We start from the raw sequence: 24670 nt of genomic DNA on the forward strand, positions 1-24670 counted from the left end.
GGGCAAGGCCCTAAAGAAGCTGCTCTAAGTGGAATGGCTTTGAAAACTTCATGACCTCTAGAGGTCATGCCAAACCCCATGATTCTATGTGTGATTCTCTAGGTGATATTTACTGCTTTTTCCTCAGACCTATCAGAGAAAGCATTTAGACTGATGTCATGATTTCTTCTTGAGAGCTCCATCCTGGCTGATGCTTATTTCTTTGTAATCTTCTGGGTTCTTTGTTGCATTAGTTTCCCCCCCCCCCCCCCCCCCTTTTTTTTTTTTCTCCAGGATTTGAAATCTACGTTCTGTATGTGTGAAGACCTGGAGAAGTACAAACATAGCATGTTAGCTGTTCAGTAACAGGCTAGCTCTTTAATGTGATTTAAGATGATTTGTTAGTGTTCTTGTTTTCCTTTGTTAGAATATCTCATTTTTTGCTTGGCCTCTGATTTTTATCCCCATCTGAAGTGTATTATTATAGTTTAATAACACAGCCAGGTTAGTACTTTCAATATGATTCTTCCTGGTCTTGGAGATTAATGAAAAGCTTGTGCTTTAAGATGATACATTCATAGGTTCCTGTCTCTTTTTTTTTTTTTTTTTTTCCTAAACTGCCATAATTTGCAAGGGTGTATTCTGCCCTAGCATCATTTCTGTAAAGAATTTACAGAATTCTTAATGTCTTGAATCAAGCTTGTGCAGCTGCTAATCCAATAATTTATTGAAGTCCAGTGGCTTTATTTTGCTTTTCATTGTGTGGCAACTTGCATTCAAGATGTTTTTGTTTTGCTGTTCTCAACTTTGCTATTGGGGCCCCTCACACAGTTTTTTTCTTCCAGGCCCTGGTAGTCCCACTGGTTTATCCCCATATAGTTCCTTTTTCTGGATCCCCAAACTCTGCTTCCCTGCCAGTTCTGAGGGAATTACAAATTATCTATCAAACCTACAGGTACTTCCTGTGGACTCTTGAGCTCTGTCTTTTTGTGGTCGTTTCCCTTACCATGTGAGGTTTACCCAAAAGTTCAGAGGTAATCCAATACTGAGGAGTTCTATAGTAAGGAAGTCTAAGCTAGACATTGAAGTTTAATGATGGCAGTGGGGCCACTCTCATGAGACCCCACCTGGAGTACTGCGTTCAGCTCAGGGCCCCCAACATAAGAAGGACATGGACCTGCTGGAGCAGGTCCAGAGGAGGACCACAAAGATGATCAGAGGCCTGGAGCACCTCTCCTATGAAGACAGGCTGAGAGAGTTGGGGTTGTTCAGCCTGGAGAAGAGAAGGCTCTGGGGAGACCCTTATAGCAGCCTTCCAGTACCTAAAGGGGGCCTACAGGAAGGCTGGAGAGGGACTTTTTACAAGGGCATGTAGTAATAGGACAAGGGATAATGGCTTTAAACTGAAAGAGGGTAGATTTAGATTAGATGTAAGGTGGAAGTTCTTCACTATGAGGGTGGTGAGGCACTGGAACAGGTTGCCCAGAGAAGTTGTGGATGCCCCATCCCTGGAGTGTTCAAGGCCAGGTTGGATGGGGCTTTGAGCAACCTGGTCTAGTGAAAGATGTCCCTCCCTATGGCAGGGGAGTTGGAACTAGATGACCTTTGAAGGTCCCTTCCAACCCAAACCATTCTATGATTCTATGATTTAGTGTAGGAGAGCATACACTATTCTGCACTGGAAGTAATGATGTGGGTTATTCCAGTGCTAGTTTCTAAATCAGATTTGAAAAGAAGATATGGTCATGATTATGGACAGCTCAGCAGAAACATCTGTTCAGTCAACCTTAAAGCAACAACACCAGGGAGGCTGCACTAAAGAAAATACCCTTTCATTAAATAAATAGTATTAAGTCATCATCTTGAATATTAAGCATGGCCAGTTCATTTCAGAAGCTGTGGAAAGAAATCTGGAAAAGGGCACCAAAATTTACATGAGCCATAAAAAAAAATTCTGAAGAAAAATTACTGGATTTGGGCTTTTTAATCTACCAGAACCAAATGAAATATGAAGAGTGGCAACTTTAATAACAATCAAGTGCTGTATTTCATACAATAGGCAACTAACCTATGGAAGTCTTTTGCATACTAAAAGTTAGCATTGATTGCTGGCAGAGTTTAACTGATATAAATAGAAGATGGTGGATGCATATATATGAGTAGTAGCCACAGTTACATCAAATGGACTGAACTATTTATGGAAGATAAAAATCCCCTTTTTCAGTCTTATGCCAACTAAGCTAAATAGAAATAGAAATCTTCTATTTCACAGCTTTCTTAGTAATTGGCTATTATGTGATCTTTCACAAGCTTTATCTACATGATCTGTTCCTTGCAGTTATCAAGGGTTAGTTCAACCTCTGATTTTATCTGATATCACTACCATATTGTACCACTCACATATTACTGACTGCTGAAAAATATAGTATCTTTGCTTAACATTGAACTGTGTAGCAGAAACCCTATAATCAGAAATGCAGCTATTGTTTAACAGAACTTACAGGGTTTTTGTGACAACTACAGCTGCCTTTCCTTTTCTTACCCAAGCACGTTCACACTCCTCTATTATAGACTTGCCAACTGTTAGAACATACTTTCAGTTTGGTCCCATTTATCACAATCTCTTTGAATACTAGTTGTAGAAGTGGAAAAATTACTTTTAGATAGGTAATGGCATACTTGAACAGTCAGTGGTATTCTGTAGGAAATGGAGAAACTTCCTCAATGGAATACTAGAAATACATGCAAGTTCACTTAAAAGTTTTTTTCAGATGGGTAAAAGTTGAGTTTTGTAATTGCCAACTATTACTTGACAGGGAGAGCTCTAGCTGTGGAGTACTCCATGACATAATTGGTTCCAAGATCATTAGCCAAAGTAATGAACAGAAGAATTATTGTTTAGCATTATTATATAGAATTTAGGCTTATATAAGTGCAAGCATATGTTGAGTTTCTGAAGAATGTGTCAGTCAGAAATTAAACAATCCAGAGACTGATGCGCACATATAGTAATAATTTCTGTTCCCCTTTTTAATGCCTTGTCCATTTTGTGATGGTAACATTTTTTTCTAGAAAACATTGGTATGGACAAAGCATATGGCCTTATAATACTACCCTCTGCAGCCATTCTGTATTTCCCAGTGATAATTTCTGGCTCTTGGGCTTAATGAGAAGTCTGTTCTACAGGGATGCCACACACAGCCTCAAGAACAGAAAGTATCTACCTGGGCTTTTAGTATGACTCAAGCTATCAACTGCTAGCAGGAGTTGTTGATGAGTGAGTAAGGCTCCTTCCAGCCATCGTGAAGCATAATTGTGGTGGCTGATATGACAGGTTTGTGTTTGAGAAAGATGGTTCCAGAAACTGAGAGTGTGTCTGCAATACAAGCAGAGCCAGAAGACAGTGCAATGCTCTGTGCCATGACATCCATTTAAGATACTTTGGAACTAATTACAATCTATGGTTTAAATTGCATGCAGGCAAAGCTAAGCCATTATCTTATAAAATCACAGTGGTTTTGTAGGTCATTCTGTCTAAATGAGTGGTTGTTTCAGATATGAATCATGAGCTGTGGTCAGTTACACTAGCTTGCATAGAGTCACTCCATTGGAAGCGCATTAAGAGGCTAGAGGCCTTGAAGACAGAATGCAAGGACTGACTTAAGCACCTTTCTTTAAGAAAAGGAGGATGGCAGTTGGTCAGAAGAGAAATACATGCAAGAGTACTTTTAGTTTTCTTTTTAATGATGATGTAATAATGGCAATTTGATATACCATCCTTTAGCTTTGTAAACTGTGAAACACTCTGTTGGTAATTTATTTTTAAACTTCCTTAGCATCTTTTATATGTTGACATAGAAAATATGCAAAGAAAGGACAGTTTATCTAGTCTTCTGTGTACTAAGGCAGAATCAACAATGTCTGTTTTTCTTGATAGATATTGTCTGAAAGGTTTTTTGGCTGTTCAGTGATGGAGAATTCACAGCCTCTCCAAGTAAGTCTAGTGCTTCATTGTTTTCACTGTTAGAAGGTTTTCTCCTCAGTGTCTAATCTGAATCTCTTCTGCTGCAATTCTGACTGCTATTCTTTGTTCAGTTCAGCATCTATGTGGAAAGCGTGGAGATTGCTGTGTTCATTTTGAAATAGCCTTCAAACATGAAGGCGGTAACCCATTCCCCCTCTCCGTTTTTTTTTCCTGAGAAGCAGCCCTAATAATGCAGTCTTTGTAGATCTAGGACCTTAAATCTGTGCTCAGCCTCATTTCTCTCCTTTGGACTTTGTACCAGTTTTGAGTTGCAACAATGAAAATTGAACGTACTACTCCAGCTCAAGTGATAAGTAACACCAAGAAGAGCAGAACTGATTGCTGTGTTTTTACACAGTAGTCCCATTTATAACTTCCAGTGTTGTGCTCATCTGCTTTGCAATTTTATAGCAAAGTTGACTTATATTCAGTTTGTGATCAGCCCATGTGCTCATAAGCCACAAATACTTTTCTACAGAAGCATTGCATAGCCACTTAGTTTCTTCATTTTGTATTTCTCTAGTTATGTATTACTACACAAGTCTGCAACTTTGCATTTGCCACTATTCCAATGCCCTGCTTATCTCTATTGTTTCCAAAGTAATTCTCAAATGCATCAAGAGAATTCTGAATTTCAGTTGTAGATTTCAGTATACTCAGTCCCTCTCTGACTGATGTTATTTGCAAATTCCTTCCATTTTTTTTATCATGCCCCTGAAATACAGCCTCCCACTTGGTAATAAATAAACAATAGTTCCCTAAGTAAAGAGTTCTGAGTAGTTCTGTAGCCACCTAGTTACAATTTATATATCCTACCTTTGCTTAAGAAAATGTCATGTGACACAGCATTGTTAAGCTATAAAACTTGTGCTGTTTTTCTTTTATGACAAGGCCTTTTATGCTGTCAGAAAAAAAAAAACAGACGGACTTGACATGGCCTATTCTTGACAAATCCGTGTTGGCTGTTGCTCATCTCCTTGTTAACTTCCAGGCAGTTGTGCATAGTGTGATATCTTGTGCTTTAATCATTGCACATATTCTCCAGAGCTTGAAGACAGGGGGAGCAAGCAAGATATGTAAACATAGGCTTGTTGTGTCAATTGAGATGCACTGCGGTATGTAGTCTAGTATCCAACTTCTTCTTTGAAAGGTTATAGGTCCCCTGTAGGTTCTGGGTTGTGTCTGCCCAGAATGTGTCCATATGAATATCTTAGGACACCCTAGGGCATCTCAAAAAAGAATCGGTTATCTGTGGGGGGGCCATAGAGTTCTTCTGAAGCTGGCTTAGTCTGTAAGTCCTTAGCTGTGCTTATACTCTTCTTTAGACACAGGTGATACATATGTCCTGTATACATATAGCTAGCACGTATAATTTTGCAGTTATCCTTTTCACTGCTCTGAAATCCATCTTTTAACAATTCTAAAACAGAGTCATAAGTCGACATTTAACAGGCTAGTCTATCAAGCCCAAATGATTTGAATGCATTTAAGTACTATTTATTCAGCTCCTTGCTTGTTCAAGGGTGAGATCTTACCCTTTTGCCTTTTGTTGCTGGTATTAATTGTATTAAGCACCTCAGTGCAGCAGATTTGTAGTGAAGATGGATGCAAAAAAGGCAGTATGAACATTAGCTTTGTCTCCATATCCCTCTAGTTTTTCCCCTGCGTTGCACAGTGGACTAACTTTTTCTTTCATCATCTTCTTGCTCCTAATGTACTTACATAATTATTTCTTCCAGAGTTTGACGTGTCCCTTGCCAGCTGTGTCTAATTTTGGCCCATTATACCATGTTCTGCTGTGGTATTCTTGCTTAGTAAGTTGACCTCATTTCCATTCCCTGCATGCTGTGAGATCAACAGTGAGGTCCTAAATAAGACAATGCAGTCTCATGGTACAGTCCCCATTATTCCTTTGCAGGAGGCTTTGCACTCCGTGTGGTCAGTATTGTTTATTTAAAGAACTGTGAGGTTTCTTTAACTCCTTTTTCACTAGCACCATGTTCTTGGGGATTCTCCCAACTAATTCTGCATTTATGAAAGTATGCCTACTTGAAACACATTTTTTTTTATTCTGTTGTCATTTCTTCTTTCTTTTTTTCCCCCCAAAATTTTAGTCTTTTATATTACTATCAGTCATATGAATTATCAGATCTCCATTTTGCCAATTAAGTAAAAATGTTGATTGTCAACCAAATCTTCCAAGTCCTCCTACGTACCATTTGTAGTTCTTGCATTAGTGTTCAACCATCAAAGACTGAGATAAATGTACCACTGTCATCACATTGGCCCCTTCTTTAACCTTCTTTTATAAATAAACTTGTTTTGGCAGTGGTTCACAGAACAGTATTTTATTTTATTTTATTTGCCCATACTATTGGGCCACATATATAAATACAGCATTCAAATTTTGGACAAATTAGCAAGTCTGTCTTTACAGCATGTTCCTTTCCTCTGTGAGTGCTGTTTTCTATCTTTGCTTACCTATTTCCATATCTCTAAACCTTCTTGGGGCATCACCCCATGGGTGACAGATGCCAAAGGCATTCTGCCTACAGCACATATTAAACCGCGACTTCATTACCAGTATATGTCTGTATGCTGATAAAAGCATCAACAGATCCCTGGGTTGCATGATGAGTCCTACAGCCTCCTTATCACTTCTGATCCACTCAATCTCATTTCTGGCTGTGTTCTTAGAGTGAAGGTAGATGGACATCAAAGTTTAATAACCAGTGAAATGGGTAGATTTTGCAGGCTTCATATCTACGAAGACCTTAATGAGGTTCATCAGATGGTCTCTGTTGTCCTCATTCCCCTTCATTCCCCCCTTGGAATCCCCTTTAGAGGTAGCGAATCTCTTGGACACTGGGAGCACTGGGTTTTCTTTATCTGTTCTTGGGAATGGTTCCTCCCTTTTACCAGTCCAGGTTCTAATTTTGGGATTACCTTTCTCTATATATAAAGATCATATGAAGATCTGGAGGGTTTAGCAAGGAGAGAGCTTTTTATTCTCTGATGGTGTGCAAGGGTGCATCATGCTGTCATATTTGAATTTCTTGCCAAACAGTCACCCATGTAAACTAGTTACTGGTGCCTGAGACTGCCCATTTAAAATTTACATGTGCCCATTTTAAACGTGCTGTTTCAAAAGGAATAGGAATGTAGTCTTTGGTGTCCAGTGCAGCAGATGTGAATCTATAGTCTGTTGTGAGTCATATTTGTGACTGCTCATACCTGGAACTTTTTGTCCAAATATATCCACAGAGCTTGTATCTAGTTCTGCTCTGTGTGAAAAAGGGTGTCTTTTTTAAATGTTCAGTAGTTAATGACAAGGTAGATGGCCTTTAGAAATGCATTGCCTCATCTTTTTTGTTGTGCTTTATAAGCATCAACAGGAATTAATTTGGTCAGTGCTTTTCTTGTTACGCTTTCCTGTTATTGCAATGTGTTACCTCTTTGTAGCTTTCCTGTGTCCAGTTTCTGAGCTGTTTGACACAGAGGATAGGATTCACCTCCAGATGAAGACATCTAAATTCGTATGTCTGCAAGTGTGCTAAAGTGTCTAACTCCCACTACAGATGACACAGATAGAGTGAATACACGAACAAAGTGCCTGAAGAGCTACTTGTCTCACTGTAAAGTAGAAGCCGACTTGCTAGTCAGCTGAATAGTCCTCTAGGCTCCATTGACTGCATCGGCTAGACCTCCGTTGACTGTAATAGGAGATTGGAAATGTAGGCCATGCCTAGACATTTACGTTAGTTGTTTTAATCTTAAGCTGAATTCCAGACAGTAATGCCACCACCCTGTATTACTTTTTAAGTTGCATTTGTATGGAGCTGTAGGGTCTAGGCTCGTATGCCTTTGGCACTAACACTATAGAAATCATTAATAGCAAATATTAATCTTTGTCATCAAATGATAGTTTGTAAAGTATGAGTTTGGATATTGTTTTCGTTATGATTGCTAGCAGTCACCCCTTCTATTCATCCCCTCAAAGAATCACAAGAACAGTGTAAGTAGTGGCCTGAAGCCAATGATCACAGGTGGCAAGCATCCAGTTTTGGTGGTCTACAGAGATATTTGATAGTATCACCTGGAGACTTGTTTGTGAACTGGTTGTCGTGGTTTAACCCCAGCCAGTAATGAAGCCCTGCAGAGCCACTCGCTCACTCCTCCCTGGTGGGATGGGGGAGAGAATCAGAAGGCAAAAAGCCAGAAAACTCGTGGGCTGAGAGAAAGACAGTTTAATAGATAAATCAAAAGCCGCACACGCAAGCAAAGCAAAGCAAGGGATTAATTCACCACTTCCCATGGGCAGGCAGGTGTTCAGCCATCTCCAGGAAAGCAGGGCTCCATCACACCTAACGGTGACTTGGGAAGACAAACGCCATCACTCCGAATGTCCCCCCCTTCCTCCTTCTTCCCCCAGCTTTGTATGCAGAGTATGATGTCATACGGTCTGGAATACCCCTTGGGTCAGCTGGGGTCAGCTGTCCCAGCTGTGTCCCCTCCCAATTTCTTGTGTCCCCCCCAGCCTCCTCGCTGGCGGGGTGGGGTGAGAAGCAGAAAAGGCCTTGACGCTGTGTCAGCACTGCTCAGCAGGAATGAAAACACCCCTGAGTGATCAACACTGTTTTCAGCACAAATCCAAAACATTGCCCCATACCAGCTACTGTGAAGAAAATTAACTCTATCCCAGCGCAAACCAGCACAATTGGGCCAAACTTACTTTTGCACTTTCTTTCTCCCATTCGACATACTACTTCACAAGCTTTGAAAAGGTCTCAGGCCTAAGGTCAGTGTTTTCTATTAAGATAGTTGATAGCTATAAATATTTATTGCTTACATCTGTATTTGGGTGGCTAAAGTAATCTGAGTAGGTAGCCTATTTTAAAAAGGAGGGACTTTAAAAGAGAAGGCCGTTCACTCCTGTTACAACATGAACCACCAAGCCTGGTGTTAAGCACTGAGAGATCTGGTTTTTGCTGACATAGACACCGTGGCATGAAGGAACAATTAATGCATCAGACTTCATGATCCCCAGTAGGAAGTGGTGGAAATTTATAGGGTCAACAAGCATGAATTTGGACATGGTTGGCCTATGCAGTGTAATGGATGTGTAAGGAAAGCGCAAGAATTAGTCACCAAAGTGTTTGTTCCAAAGTACTCCCCCAATTTACACTAGTCTGCATTCAGAGGATGTCCAATTGGTAGAAGCTTGTGCATGTTGAGACATGTATTGTGTTGTTGCAATCTCTTCTAAAGCTTACTATCACTTTTTACTAGATTTGATAGCAATTTTTAATCCTTTGGGGATTTTGTGGAGCCAGGGAGAATCTGGTATGCTTCAAACATATCTACTGATGTTTTCTTTGTATTTAGGTTGCAAGGGGGTGTTTCATGCTGACTGGCTTAGGTAGCAAATGTAGAGACCCAAATTAGGAGTCTGATCTTTCTGCTTCCTTTACTGTTGGTAGAAACAGAGGAGCTCTTCCAGAGTGATTATGCAGAGTACCTAAATAAAGTTTTTATTTCTGTGTACGTGGACTCAGACAGTTCTGTTTCTTGGAGAGAGTTCCCCTTAGTATTGGAGATTTTGGGGGGACAATACAGATACTGGTCTTCCCTGTCACCTGTGAACTTCTGCTCCATGATTGTCAAGAGTAAAATGAGCCGGGCTCGGCATGTTGTCTCACCAGCTCTCCGAAGTGTTTGCCTTCAGAAAGTCAGTCACTAAGGTTGCTGCATCTTCAGCTGCTACATTTGCACTGTACATTCATCACAGGTCAGTTTGATGCTGGTGCCCAGTACTGGAGAATTGCATTTGTTCCATGTTAGAAAACGGTGGTGGTTTCTCTCCACATACATAAATAAAATGTAATTTTTCCTGTGTGTGATATAAATGCTGCTAAATTTTTCATTTTTAATATTTTGGAGGCTTTAGTGCAAAAGCGTCAAAATGTATTTTCTCATACCTTCCATCTTTTGCACATAATTCCTTTTACATACCTTTGGGAAAGTCCATGAATTACAGGACTGTTCTTCCCCCAATATAAAGTATAAAAGCACAAAAGAGGGTTACTAGCAGTTTGTAGAAAGTATATAATTACTTGAGTGGTACTGAACAATTCACTTGGATGAATCTTCACTTCTCTCACTGTTTTTTTGTTTGGTTTTATATTGTCAGGTATTATGGTCAAATGGCGTGATGTTCACACACAAGTTTTTATGTAAGAAATATGTTCTACTACACAAGAACTATATATAGTGGATCATTAGTAGTTTTATGAATACATTAGGAGAATTTTGAGTCATTTGAAAGAGAGATAGAAATAATAGATTTGCTAATTCCTTGTCTTCAGACATTCTAGCCAAGATCAGATAACCTACCAGTACACACCTGTGCAGTACTTGCTGTATCCCTACTAAACCACCAGTGTGCATCTTCAGGTTAAGGTAGAAAAATAATCCCTGCCTTATTGTCAGAAGAGAATTTCAGTGGAACTTGGAGGAAAATAATTGAAGTAGCTGTTCATAGAAAGATTACTCAGTTCCTTTTGATAAGAATGTTTGACATTTGCTTTATAATGCAAACAGATGTTGGGTTTTCGCAGAGAAGTTTTGGGGTTGAGTGGTTTTTTGTTTGCTTTCAGTAAAAAGAGGAACTTTTAAAAGCCATTGTGAATTCTGCACAAAAGTATTAATTAGAAAACGTAATTCTACCATTGTGCTTAATCAGAAAAACAGAAATTTAAAGCTCAACAGAATAAAACATAAACTTTCCAAGAAATGTTTGTTGTTCCAGCTCATTAACACACTGTCTCTGTTAGACAGCATTTTTTAAATACCATAAAAATTAATAGTGTATTTAAGATCTGCTTTATTAGCATGTTTCTTCAAATTCTAATTTAGACCTAGTGGTTAATTGTGCTGTGTCTATCATCAGAGCAGAGAGAAGTAAATACACCCTTTGGATTCAAAATTTTCTATTTCCACTATAACTTTTTGACTTAGGTGAAAATGCGTTCTCTGAGTGAGGTAAGAAAAGAAGATTTCAGTAGAGATTGTTAGCTAATATTGTAGGAGGAAGACCTCTTAGCCCTTCCAAGTTTAACAGAGCAGAAAAAATGTCAGCCTGATTTCCCATGACTGGGGTATTGAGAAAAGGAATAAAACATCTTTGTTAGTGTTGTTATTTCTGATAGACTCTTTCATAACAACTAGACATAAAATTGCTCATTTTCTGTCTGTTCTAACTTGTTCAAACATTTTTCCCTGTGTAGAAATTGTTAAATGAATCAAAAATAGTTAAACAATTGAACTTCTTGTTAGTTTAGTTTGGGTTGTTTTCCTCATTTGGTAGTGGACCTGCTTTCTGCTTATAACTTTTTTCTTATAACATCTTGAACATTTCTGCCTCATTCACTTTAGCTCTTTGGCCATTATGAGTTCTTTTAGCTTTTTTGTCCTCATTCTTTTCTCTTTGAGCTTTTAACTGACTGAATAAATTCTTCCTGTTCTAATTCCCAGCACAGGTGTTCTTTGATCTCAGATTTCTGAGCAAGTTTGGTGAAGTCACTGTGCATTATGTGTACCAAGTCTAGGTAATGATGACTGCTTCTGTGCACCCTTCCATAGTGTTTTAGCCTGAAATGATTCTTTCACATCATGTTAAAATACGTTACTGGAAGCTCCTCCTCTAATTATTTAGTGTGTTTCCACCTTCTGTATCATTATATGCCCTTCTGTCTAGATTTCAGCTGTTCCAGCTACTTAAATGTTCCATGAGTTGTGTGGTCTCGTGAACACAGGTCTCAGAAAGGTCCTCCTCTGCCAGTTCATCAAAGGCAATGACTATCATGAAGTCAGCAATGACTTCTTCTTGAGTTTGTTCTTCTTTCTTTACTTAACCTAAGCCTCTTTAACATCATCTTTTCGATCTTGTAAACCTAGTCCCCTAATACTTGTAAGCTGTTACAGTTAATATCTAAAGTGGTCAGTGCAGCATGCATCTGTTTTCCAATGCAGTCCACAAATGATCTGTTGTTTCATTGCTATTTGACCTATACTATTTTTTTCTTCTTAGGTAACCCACTGCAATCCTCTCATTCCCCTTTTCTGCTATTCTTCTTCTGGGTTTTTTTTCCACCTGTTTTTTTTTCCATTTCCTTTTTTTTTCCGTGGGTACTTACTATTTGGCATGTTTTCTGGTCCACAAGAGCTAATGAACTTTACCTATGACCTTGCTACCATTTGTTTTCTGTTATGAAGTTCCAGCCTGTGCTTTTCTCTCAGGTGGACTAGTTAACATTTGAATTTAGTTGAACCTCTTTCTAGCATTTAGCTTGAGGTTTGCGGTTTCTTTTTCACACCTTATAAGAAATTGTGTACCCAAAAACTTGGCACTTTTTTCCAAGTATATTGGCCAATAAAATAAAAGATGCAGTAACTCTTCCTGCAAAGCTTGCTTTTCTCAAGTCCTTACAACAAGAGGGTTACAATGAAGGTAATACTGTTCTTCTTGTATTCACATGGTAATACTATTTGGCAGTCTTCATAATGCTCTTGATTTATGCAGCCAGGTGAAATAGCTCTATGACAGTTGGCTACAGTTTCGTATTATGTTAATGCAATCTGAAAGTGGATTGGTGCTGAAAAGTGGCATTCTCTTCCGCCTCTTGCGGTACATTCCAACTTTGCATGAGATCTAGTGATCATATGACTTTAGGATAAATTGGATCATCTTGCTGATTTAACAGGAAATTATTGTCCGCAAATTATTACTTTCCTAAGAGATTTGTTGATCTGGCTAGTCATACGGCTACGCTATTTGCCATCAGCTGAGCAATGGAGTTTCATGAGGACCATGCCTTTCAGAGACAGCCTGCAGTTAAATGAGGTTAAATATGATAATAAAAATTTCATGTCTGTATTACTTTTTCCTGCAAAACACTGTCAGGCTTAGGGATAAAATCTTAAATTTACTGAAGTTTGGAGTAGAACCTACAATGACACGAGTAGGTATTACTATTTCATCTCCTTTTATGTTGAAATTCAAGGTAGCTTCAAGCTGCACCTTTCTTTGAGGAACAAAGAATTGTTTATTTAGTAACTTGTGATTCTTTTCTTTGTTACTTCTCATCTTACCTTTTTAGGAAATTGTGTAAGTGCTGTTTTCGACCACATATTGGTTTGTTTGTTCAGGTGCAAGAGGCACTGGTATCTAAAAATCTCACTTTAATATATTACTTCTAGAATTCTTTCCATTTTTTCTCCAGTTTCAGCATTAGTCATAGCCTATCTGTAATTAATATGCATGTGTTCCACAACCCACATCATGAGAAGTGTAGAAGCATTATATATCCACCCTACTTGAATGCAAATCCTATGACTTGTTGGCAAAACAATGCCATATAGCAGGAAATCACAGGCAGCGCAACTGTAGGTTCATATCCTGCTGAGGGACCCTGATACCACGCACATATTGTTTTCTTGCTGTAATCAAATGCCTTTAGCATTGCCTGTTTTTCAGAGTTCATGCTTATCATTCTGTTTCTCTTTTTACTTCACATCTTTCTGGTTTACTCCTATGAGATTATTGTGGGACAGGATGTCAGCTAGGTAGTGAGTAAATTAGCAAAGATTGTTCTGAAAGCAGGGCCAGTATTATCAGTGAAATATAGAGCTCAGTGAGGGAGATACAGCTAAATATCGTTTAATGTTTCTGACACGTCTCCCTCTTTCTGGCTCCAGTTTGAAACAAGCACTGAGAATTAGGGGATAGTACGTAGCTGAAACATGTTAATATGCTGGAAAATGTGCTGGGTTTTGCTGCTAGGTCACAAATGGTGTTGGCAAACATTTGTCTCTTAGTTACCTTAAAGGATGTAAAACAGTGAGAGTGTTTGTTCTAGCAACGTTACCTCTTCTGCTGCTTCCTGTCTTTCTTTCTTTGTTTGCTAGCTTGTTTTTATTGTCTGTTTGTTTATTATGCTAGAGGTGATACCCACCGCTAGTTTGTTTTATATAATTACTTTTTCCAGTTATTAGAATTCCTTCAACAGTCAGACCTATCCTTACAACCTGAAAATAAGCATGAAGTTTTATGGTAAAAGCTCAATAGTTGGATTGCTTTTAAAAGTTATTGTAGAAAATATTGTGATTTTTAATAGTGGTTTATCATTGAATGTGTGACGGATGTAGAAAGTAAAAATAATTATAATGTTCTTCCACTGTTTTCACTGTTGATGCCTATAAAATTATGTGTATAGCTGTTTTTAGTTTTAGTGCTGAGTTTACACCACTTATTTTGTTAAGGTTACCTGTCACCCACTCTTCTGCCGGTACAGCATATTAGCTAACATGTGTGTTAGGTTTATTTAGAAACAGCAATGTTACTGTCTTCATTACGTTTAATTAATTTGTTCTGTACCATATTCCAGGCATATGCACAAGTACAATAATGATATTGATTTTTGATTGTGTACAATAGCCCTAGACATAGGCCTAAGATAGAGGCCTATGATTAAAACACATCAGTCAGTTGTAAACTGAGTTATCATCAGTAATACTGATGACTGGAGAGAGCACACTGATGCTGGATTAGCCCACTTACATTTACAGTAACAACTATAATGAAAATGCTGTTTTAGTAGTAGTAGGTAATTTTCTTTGTTATTCCCACTCCCTATACCTCCCCATTTCCCTTAATTGGAACTCTGTTTTTATGTAATCTTAGCTGACACTATTTCTGACACTATCTTCTGCTACCATCGGCTTATTTTCTAGATGGGAAGTGATGGAGTTTTGCGCCTCAGTAGTTCTGCTCTAAATAATGAATTCTTCGCATATGCAGCACAAGGGTGGAAACAGCGATTGGCAGAAGGTAACTCACTACTTGTTCTCAGATTTACCAAAGGTTTATTGTTTTTATGAAGAATGTCTCTGTTTCTACATTTGAGAAATACTTTTAGAATAGAAAGGGTAATACACCAGTAATTCAGCCAAAGAAGAATTGCTGATTACATTTTGAGTTTACTGTACATTTTTACAGCTTGCTGTGGCAGCTTATTTTGACAGTTTAAAAAAAAAACAAAACCAGCATCTTCATCACTGCCAGCCTTGGAAACATAAATGCATGCAACTACATCCCACCAATATACTTTTGAAATACTGATGTCATTTGGTAAATTAAATTTTTCTATGTCACACTCCCTTTTGTTTTTAATTATTTTCATTTGGAATTGTTGGATGACTGTAACAGAAATCACTGTATGTCACCTTTGTATCTGTAATTTATAATTACCCATATTAAGCTAATCCTTGACAACTTTTATTCAATATGTTAGTATTTGTTTTTTAGGAGAATTTACACCAGAAATGCAGTTGCGCATCAGACAAGAGATTGAAAAAGAAAAGAAAACAGAACCTTGGAAGGAAAAATTCTTTGAAAGGTTTTATGGTGAAAAGTAAGTACTGAAGCAAATGAAAGCATTTTTTATTTTCTTTTAGGAGAAAATGAAAATATAATTCTTTGCTTCACATAGCATGGTCATATGCTGTAAAACTTAATAAAGCAGTTATCAAAGGCAGTCATTCCCCACTATAAGAAGTTGTGGGTAGAATTATAGTGGTGTGTCTGCACTTGCATTACAATTGCATTTTTAAAGGTTCATAACTCATCCATAAAAATTCATTCCAAGGAGAGCTTAAGACACAGGGCGAAGCATGTGAGTATTTTCTAATTATCTTTTAAAAGATAGCATTAGGGCAATTCTTCCCTCCTGCAAAATATAAATACAGCTTCTACAGACTAGAAGATGAGTACAGGTATTTCCGTAGTATGTTTTTGTTAATCTTATTTTTTCTAAGCTAGTTGCAATGTTTCTAAAATCAAATAGTGGTTTTTATTGTTTGACTCAGATGGCCCTTGCTGGAATAGAATGTACAATATAGAAGAAATATTGGCTAGAGTCAAATGAAGGTGACAAGGACTAGTCTAATTTTAGAAGTGAGATGCAAAGAATAAATAAATACCCTTAACTGTCTAAAATGAATTAGATAGTACCAATCCAGGTGCACAACTGGGACGAGTCAGCACAATTTCATTGATGATGCCACAGAGATGGCATTCTGCAGCAGCTGAAGATTCAGTTCTTATATTATTTTTTTTTTAGTCAAATTAAAGGAGATTCACATCTTTTTAAAATTCAAGAATCTTCCTTTTAAAAATTGCTTTTAAAAGTTAATCTATCAATACTTAGAATTACCTCCCTGTTTTTCAAAATATTAAATAATGAAAGTATTAATTAATATAACTACAAACTAATTCTTTAAGAGTTACTGATTTTTTTATTTATTTTATTTTCAGGTATGTTTTAATGGAATTTTTGCATAATACTTAGCAGACAAAAATGTGCCATGGGAACCATCATCACATGGGATGTCTTACTTTTTGTTATATAGATGTTTTTTACTTAGAAAATCCAGGGCACAGGGAACCCTTCATATAAGTGATTAACTTAAAGATTAAGGCATTAACTAAAGTGTTTCTGCGATAACAATGCTACTTCTCACAATCCACTGCCTTGGACCACTGGGAAATGTAGTGAAAACAAGGAAACAAATGGACAGATGCATTTTAATATTTTATTTTGCACACCCTTACTAGGTGCCTTCTCCCAGGGTGAATACTATTTCTACACACCTTATCTTTACATATAATGGAAATTCTATGGTCTTAATATGGCAGACTTTCTTATTGTCAAGTGCTTAATTTCTTACTTAACAGCTTTGAGACCTCAATGTAGTGCAGGTGTTGATCCCTTTAGTATTGAAAACTATTAATTAGGTTTCTAGATAAGGAACGTAGTAGTTTTCATTATGCATGTCAAGAGAAGAGTCAGTTACCAACTTTTCATGAAGGAAAGGGCTGTGTAAGGTATTGGCATAGGGCCTTCCACAAGAAGTAGAAGATTTGTGCCAGCAAAGCCTGAGGACCTTACTCTAGCTGAAGCGTATTCCTCAGTCACATATGACTGTCACATACACAGAGAATGATACTCATACTTTTACAGAGCCAGCAGTCCTGCCATGCTAGCTGAATGCTGGACACTATAATGGTTGGCAGATAATTACTCAGTCTGCAGTGATACATGTCATTTGGGTTGATAGGTTCCTGACATCAACATTGTTATGCAAAATGTCATATTACACATAATTTCCATTTTGACTACAGTACTGAATCTGGTCCCCCCTGCCCTTTCCCCAGGTTGTGTTGTTTCACTTGGATTCTTCTTGCTGGCTGTTCTGTAGGCAGAGTCTACTTTACTGTTTGGCCAGATTTAAGTACTTTTTCTCATTATTTACTGACTGAATGGTAGCTTTTGCTATAGCTTCCACTTTGTGTAAGTTCTCTCACCTTTCTTCAGTTTGGTTTTTAAACTTGATTTGAGTATGATTGCACTTTGTCTCTTTTCAGAAAAGCTATGTTGATTTGACTGGAGTAACAGATTTTGAAAGCTTCCTGAGTTATTTCTCACATGCACTGTTTGCAAAATGGATCTCTCTTGCAGTCTAACTTGCTCACTTTACAGTCAATGTGGTATTTTTGCTCTGACTTCTGCCAATTTGATCTTTTAATAGTAAATTCAAGTTTCACCTTATACTTAGAGAAGGACTATTAATAGATGCAGAATCTTTGTAAACATTTTTATACACTCCCCAGTACCTGGCTTTCAAAGGCTTTAGAGTGCTTCTTCCATGTTGGCTCTACACATTATGTTTCTTGTGTTTGCTCTTGCCTGTACCCAAGCGATTTATCACGGGACTGTCAGTTGTAGTTGTAGTTTACTTCCATCCATTTATGTTCTCTTTCCGCTTCCTTATGGTTGTTCATTTTTCCTCTCTGTGACTTTCTAAAAACCAAAAACTTCATTCTGCAGTCATTTGTCTAGGATCAGCTGATGCATGTTGCCAGAAATCCACATTCTTCTGGCTCGTTGCCCCAGGATTGCAAGGGTTATATTCTCTTGTCTCAATTTATTATTTCTTTTCCCAGTCTTGAGAGAGTTATGTGTCAGGATAGTGCTGCCAGCTCACTAAATCAAAACTTTAATTTTGTGTAGGTCTCCTCTCAATTTTATTGCTGATTTAATTGTTCTTTTTTAATTTTTTTTTTTTTATTTTTTTATTTTCCCTGGTACTACTTATCACAGCACTAGAATATTAGCATCCATATATCCTTGAGTAGCTGTTTGGGATTTTTTTATTTGATGATTGACTGCCCTTACTTTATCAGCTGAATCCTGTCTTTAGCACTTTCACTGATTGCTTTTTACTGGTGTCCTCATATTTTTGTGCTGTTTTGCAAACTTTGGGTGTCTTGTTCTCTAAGGAAGAAGACAGATCAGCTTTTTATCTTGCAATCTGAGATTGCCTTAAACATGCTGATCTTGAGCCTTCTCCTTTTGAAAGCCTTTTTCTTCACTGCAGTATCTTCTTCAAGATAGTAGTATTTCCAATACTGCAAAAAAACGATTAAGATTCAGTACATGTTCTGCTGGCCTTAATCCTGCATTATCTTATTTTTCTTACACTTCTTCCTCTTCAATATGTTGCTAGAATGTGTGAAGCATTTGTGTAGTGTCCATGTGACAGTTGCATTCACTTTTATCCTGTCCTTCATTCCTTTGCTGATTTTCATTCCATAAAGATAAATATCAGACACTATCTTTTTGTGATGTAAGCCAGCTAGAGAAAATAGACCACTGATTCAGTTTTCAGTAATGCAGTGGATTTCTTTGCCCTCCTCATTGAGATAACTTTTGCTTGTTTACACAAGGAATTTTAGAGGAAGGAAATTACTCACCTAAACCTAGGTAAACTAAACTTTACTCACCTACTTATAACCTAAACTTAGACGATATAGGGAACCTATAGTCTATATAGAAGAAAGACACATCTTCTGAAATGCATTCAATGTGAGAGATGTAAATTTGCTCTTCTGAATTGCTCTCCAGAGGATCCTTCCTCAGCATGTTGATGGCATAGGGAGATTCTGTGCATATTAAGTGACTACCAGTAGGCAATATTAATAATTACCCTGAGAGTGCTTTTTGGGGTACCAATTGCAGGCTGGTTTGGGGGTTTTTTGCATTTACAGCTCTCACTGTAATGCATATGTTCAGTATTTTTAAAATGCGCAACCACAGATTTGGGTGTTTTTACATGTTTATTCTGTACATCCATATACATGGGCCTTTGTGATCTCTGTATCCTCTGGCTGCACAATGACAAGTTATCTTGCTTCCATAATTTCTGAATATCTTTTATGCTTGCTTATTTCCATATTATTCTTCGTTTTCTGATTAAAATGAGAACAGAGATCAAACTTCTACTAATTAGATTAGAAGATACTTAAGACCATGAAATTTCTGTTAAGGCCTCCAGTCAAGCTTTTGTGTATTTTCTACTGTTATGGAATTGCTGATGCTCAAAGTTTGCTTGGAAAAATCTTACTAAAGATGCTGAACACCTGTACTCCCACTGTCCTTGGAAAGAAATGAGGATGTCAGAGTGCACACATTTTTAAAAATAACTATTTTTTTCAGCCCTTGGCTTTTGGTTTGGTTTGATTTGTTGTGTGGATTTTTTTAAATTCTGTTGAAGTAATAAAACTTTTTTTAAACTAATATTTTCAGGACCAAAGGTAAGAAAATCTTCAGAAGAGAAGTATACATAGGGATGGTTCCTTTGCACTTCATCCATGAGAATGAATGCATAGCTTATAAATATGTCTTTTTAGCTGCTTAAGAATGTTAATCTTCTTTTTAATTATAGTGAAATCAAATGAATGGTATATAGATAGATCTGTTTATTTAGAAATAGTTTTTATCTTAAATGAAGTATTTAGTTTGCTGAAAGAATGGAGCAAAAACACACAAGCTGTCAACTGAGATCTTTATAATTGCCTCTTGAGTTATAAAATGAGGCTGAAGTGGAGTTATTTTGATTTTCATGATAAATTTGAAATGACTGTCAAATTGCAAAACTGAAACACGTGCTTTGCCTTATTAGTTTTAGGTACAGCTTTTTATTTAAAGTGCAGCATTTAAGCCATATTGCTGGCTGTGTTGACCCTAAATGCAGGTGTAGGAGGGAAAAAAGGGATTTGCTTTAGAACTGTTACTGATGGAAGAAGATATAGTTGTGCATTTCATCTGCAATGCATGCTGTATTAGTATTGCAATATTGTGCTGGTATTAAAAAACAAAACAAAACAAAACACAGAAATTTAAGCAGAGTATGGGTACTGGTGAATCTGTGTAACTTGTTTTTTTTGTTTCATTGATGTGCCAAATAGTTAAATAATGAATAATAGATTACTTATTTTAAAAATATTTAAGTTTTTTTAACACTGGTAAGAAAATCCAGGTAGCTAGGTTTCCAAAATGTATAAAACCATATATAAATCAGTCAGCCGCCACTTAACCAAACCACTATTTTAAACTGGAAAAGATGTCCTTTTTGTAAATAAAAGATGTGGGTGAGAAAGACGATCCTATTCCTTTATCATGTCTGTGATGAAAAGACCTTTTTAATTTGTGTGTTTTTATTTAGATTGGGAATGTCAAGAGGGGAATCAATGAAACTCACTGCAGTGCAGAACAATGATGAAGATGAAAGCAATTCTTTGTGTGGATCTTCTGGCACACCTGGTCCTTCTAAGCAAGCAACCTTTGAAGACCGCGAAGAGAAAGGTGCTAAAATTCCACCTTTACCAGAGAGAGATTATTGTCCATCTCTTTGTAGTATGGAACAGGTTCCTGTCAAGGATCTAACAGCAGACTCAGAGGATATACTGATACCTGAAGAATCAATCATTCAGGAAGAGATTGCTGAAGAGGTTGAGACAAGTATTTGTGAATGCCAAGAGGAAAACCATAAAACAGAACATGAGTTTTCTGAGGAGTCAGTAAGTCCAGCTGGCACAAATGAAGAAACAGAGGCAGTACAGCTTGCAGACAGCACTGAGTCCTGTGTCATGATGAATGATGTAACTGATACTGTATCTCACATTGAAATTAAAGTGGAGTTGAAGTCAGAATGCTCTCAGGAGGAGATGTCAGTTGTGATAGATCAGCTGGAGGATTGTGTATCACCAGCACAATCAGCTTCATCCACAAACTCCGTCAGTGATACAGCAGAGAAGGATTCTGAGTCTGCGAAAGAGCTAATTGCAGCAGAAATGCAAAATGCTGCTCTGGAAGGCTCCTTGTTCACTGGTGGAGGCATTGCGGTGGATATGGAGCTTCAAAGTGACCCTGAGGAACAGTTGTCTGAGAATGCTTGTATTTCTGAGACTTCCTTTTCCTCTGGAAGTCCAGAAGGACCATGTGTTTGTATTGCCTCTCCTGGAGGAGACACTCAGTCGACTTCAGAGGAACCCTGTACCCCAGCATCTCTTGAAACAGCTTGCTCATCTGAAGTGTCCAGTACTGAAAACATTGAAGGTGATATTCAGCAAAAGGCCAGTGATGAAAACTTGCACACACCTTTAATGTCAGAAATCTCTCCAATGTCCACCTCACCCATAACCTCAGAAGCATCTCTGATGTCAAATTTAGCTTTAACATCAGAGGCATCACCAGCTTCTAATTTACCTTTAACATCAGAAACATCTCCAATGTCTGATTTGCCTTTAACATCAGAAACATCTTCAGTATCTTCTGTTGTTCTAACTTCTGAAACATCTGTGGCAAATAGTTTGCCTCTTCCATCGGAGACATCTCCAGTTTCTAATTCCCCAAGCAATGAAAGACTTAATCTGCAACAAAGGAAATCTCCGTGTTTGTTGGAAGACTCCCTTCCCACTTTGAAAGAAGAAAGCTCTGCCATTCCTAAGGTGGTTCAAGAAGAGAATCTTGTTGTTCAGCCAAAGCAACTTCAGACTGCTCCTGAAAATATGAAAGTTGGTTCACTAACAATTATACCTGATAGTTCAGTATTGGAAGAGCCCCAAAGCAAAAGCCTCAGTCATCAGCCATGTAAGTCACATTCTGAAATTGAGAAATCTTACATTGCATCCATCCCAGAACACTCTCCTCCAGAGGTGATCAAAATTAAAAATCACAGTGTTCAGCAAAGAGGTGACAAGAAAGGTACACTCTTGCCATCAGAGGTAGCTGTCTTATCAGAAGGATCAGTTGGCAAAAATATTGAACTGCTTCCATCAAAGCCACATGATAAACTATATACCTCATCTCTAGAGAAAGCTACGTTCTCTGAAGTGGGCAGAAGTAAATCTCACAAGCTAGCAGGCAGCACCCAAAGCCGTCTAGAGAGTTCACATTCTTCCAAGTCATTAGAACCCACAAAATCACCCGAAGTGAGGAATGAAAGTAGAGACCCAGAGATCCCAAAAAGGAAAACAGCAGAACAGCACAGTTTTGGAATCTGCAAAGAGAAGAGAGCTAGAATAGATGATGATCAGCCTAACCGTAGTGTTTCATCAACAAGTCCATCTGATAAAGATCAGCCACCCAGAGAAGAACCCCGAGTTCCACCCCTTAAGGTAAAGTAGTGAATAAACAGGCCAACTTGGAAACTAAAGGTTTATTATCTCCCTCCTACTGACCGCATGCAGACACAGTGCACGGTGTATTTTTTGTGGAGGTGTGAGGGGTGTTAGTACTGGTGGTTTCGCTTTACTACTACATTCGTACCATGCCAAATTACTTCTGATATAAATATAATTGTTCAGTCAGGGTCTTTGCTACAAAATTGCTTTTGTGTGAGGGAAAGTTTTCCAGGATCTATGGCTTAATCTAATTCAAAAGCTTCCCCATCATTTACACAGTGCTACTTCTTTTTCTAATTACCCAGCTGTATTATCCACTTGTTTTCCTGTGGGTGACTTCTTCAGCAAGCATGAATAATAAATGGTACCATAACCAATACTAAGAAAAACAACCGGTGCCTTAATCCAGCAAGAGAACCTAGGGTCAGAATAGTTGGAGATCCCTTTGCAAGCCCAAAGTATAAGTCTTACCTGTAGAATTAATTGAAAACAGAGACCTGGCTATCAGGGGGAAGTGTCTAATTGTTATATATAGGTAGATATCTTTGTTAATGGCAAAGCAAAAGGTAAAAAAGATACACCAACTAAGCAAACACTTTTATGTGTCTCATTCTGCTATGTAAGAAAGTAAATTCCAGTTGAAAGCTTTTTTTTTCCTAACAGAGGGATCTATAGATTTAGTTATATATAGGCTCAGTGTTTTGACCCTTTTAATTTTGTACATGATGACATCAGCCAAGTTTTAGATTCAATTTGCTGAACTTAAGCCATTGACTGTGCAATACTACTTCCTGATTATTCAGAAATGCCCTTTTCTGCATTTATTTTTAACTGCTGCAATCACTGAACATTGTTAGTATGGCCAGGAGGGCAAATAGGCTAACTGTTTTAATCACTAGTGCGGCAGCATATTTCAACTAATTTATTTTTATGAGCAGTGATGCAATTGGAAGTTAGCCCATTCTGAGTTTAGTGATATCTTTCATATTTGAAAGGTCTCTATCTAGCCTAATAAATTCTAATCACTCTCTAAGCACAAAGAAAAATAGATCACTAGGGAATAAAGAAAGGGTCATGACTATAATAATAAAAATAATCAAGCACATAAAGATTTAGCAGTTCTGGTGATGCGAACTGGAAACTGAAAAAAGTTGCTACTGAAACAGAAAGCAAATTGTTTTGAAGTAGTTGTGAGTTTGTGGTATTCTTGAAGCTATGTTCAAGTAAATAGTAAAGCCTCACAATATTAGGCACGAGTGTTTATTTATAAGCCAAAAATTTACCTGCTAGGAAAAGTGAAGTATTCCAACCCTCTAGACCAGCATAGAGTTGTATGGTTAATATAAGTGGCTAAATATTACAATACCATCTTAATATTGATTTCCACTGATCTCTTATGGAAAGTCAGATGCTGTCAGTCTTGCACATTCTTAAGAATTTAATATCCCTGAAGCCTCCAGCCGGTGAATGACAATACTGAAAAATTGGCAAGCATTTTGAAAAATAATTTTGGACAATCAATTCTAGTATGTTTTTTGTGTAACAAATATTTGGCTCTTCAGTCATTTCACCAACAACCCCTATCCTCTGTAATTAAAAGAGGAAAAAGAACTTCAGTTCTCCTAAATCATTCTGCTATACGGCTCTTACTTCCCGTCACACCTTATGACTACTTTTCCTACAAATACTACCTAGTTTTCTTGTCAGTTCCTTTCAGAAGAGAAGTGACAGCATTACCACTAGGTCCTATTACTGTGGACAGCCGGGAAACGTATGTCCCTTTTAAGAAATTGAAATGGGTTTTTGCCAATGTTTGGGTATTCTGAGAGAGTGTGTGAGTCATAAAGTGGTCCCAGGACTCTTATTCTCTAATTCTGAAAACAGATATGCCTAACTGGAAACATACTAATAATCCCAGTGATTTCACAGGTAATTATTTTGCTTAAAGTTTTAGGTATTTAAAACTTTAATATTTGCATTTTTAATCTTTGTAGGTTTGAGGATTTCATTTTTGAAATGCAGTGGTGTAGGAGGTATCCCAGGGATATGCTAAAGCAAGTCTCTTTAAAATTGTGAGTGAGGAA

The 24670-nt window shown here is 37.6% G+C and overlaps 1 protein-coding gene across 1 annotated transcript in view; it reads left to right on the plus strand.

The window, feature by feature from the left end:
• ASXL3 (ASXL transcriptional regulator 3) overlaps window positions 1-24670 on the plus strand; it is a 131531-nt gene that overhangs the window by 101677 nt on the left and 5184 nt on the right. The window contains 3 exon segments of the mRNA XM_049825910.1: window positions 14795-14891; window positions 15369-15474; window positions 20627-22580. Coding sequence (XP_049681867.1) covers window positions 14795-14891; window positions 15369-15474; window positions 20627-22580 — 2157 coding nt within the window.

This window comes from Accipiter gentilis, chromosome 2 (genome assembly GCF_929443795.1).
Source record: "Accipiter gentilis chromosome 2, bAccGen1.1, whole genome shotgun sequence".
Classification (NCBI taxonomy): Eukaryota; Metazoa; Chordata; class Aves; order Accipitriformes; family Accipitridae; genus Astur; species Astur gentilis.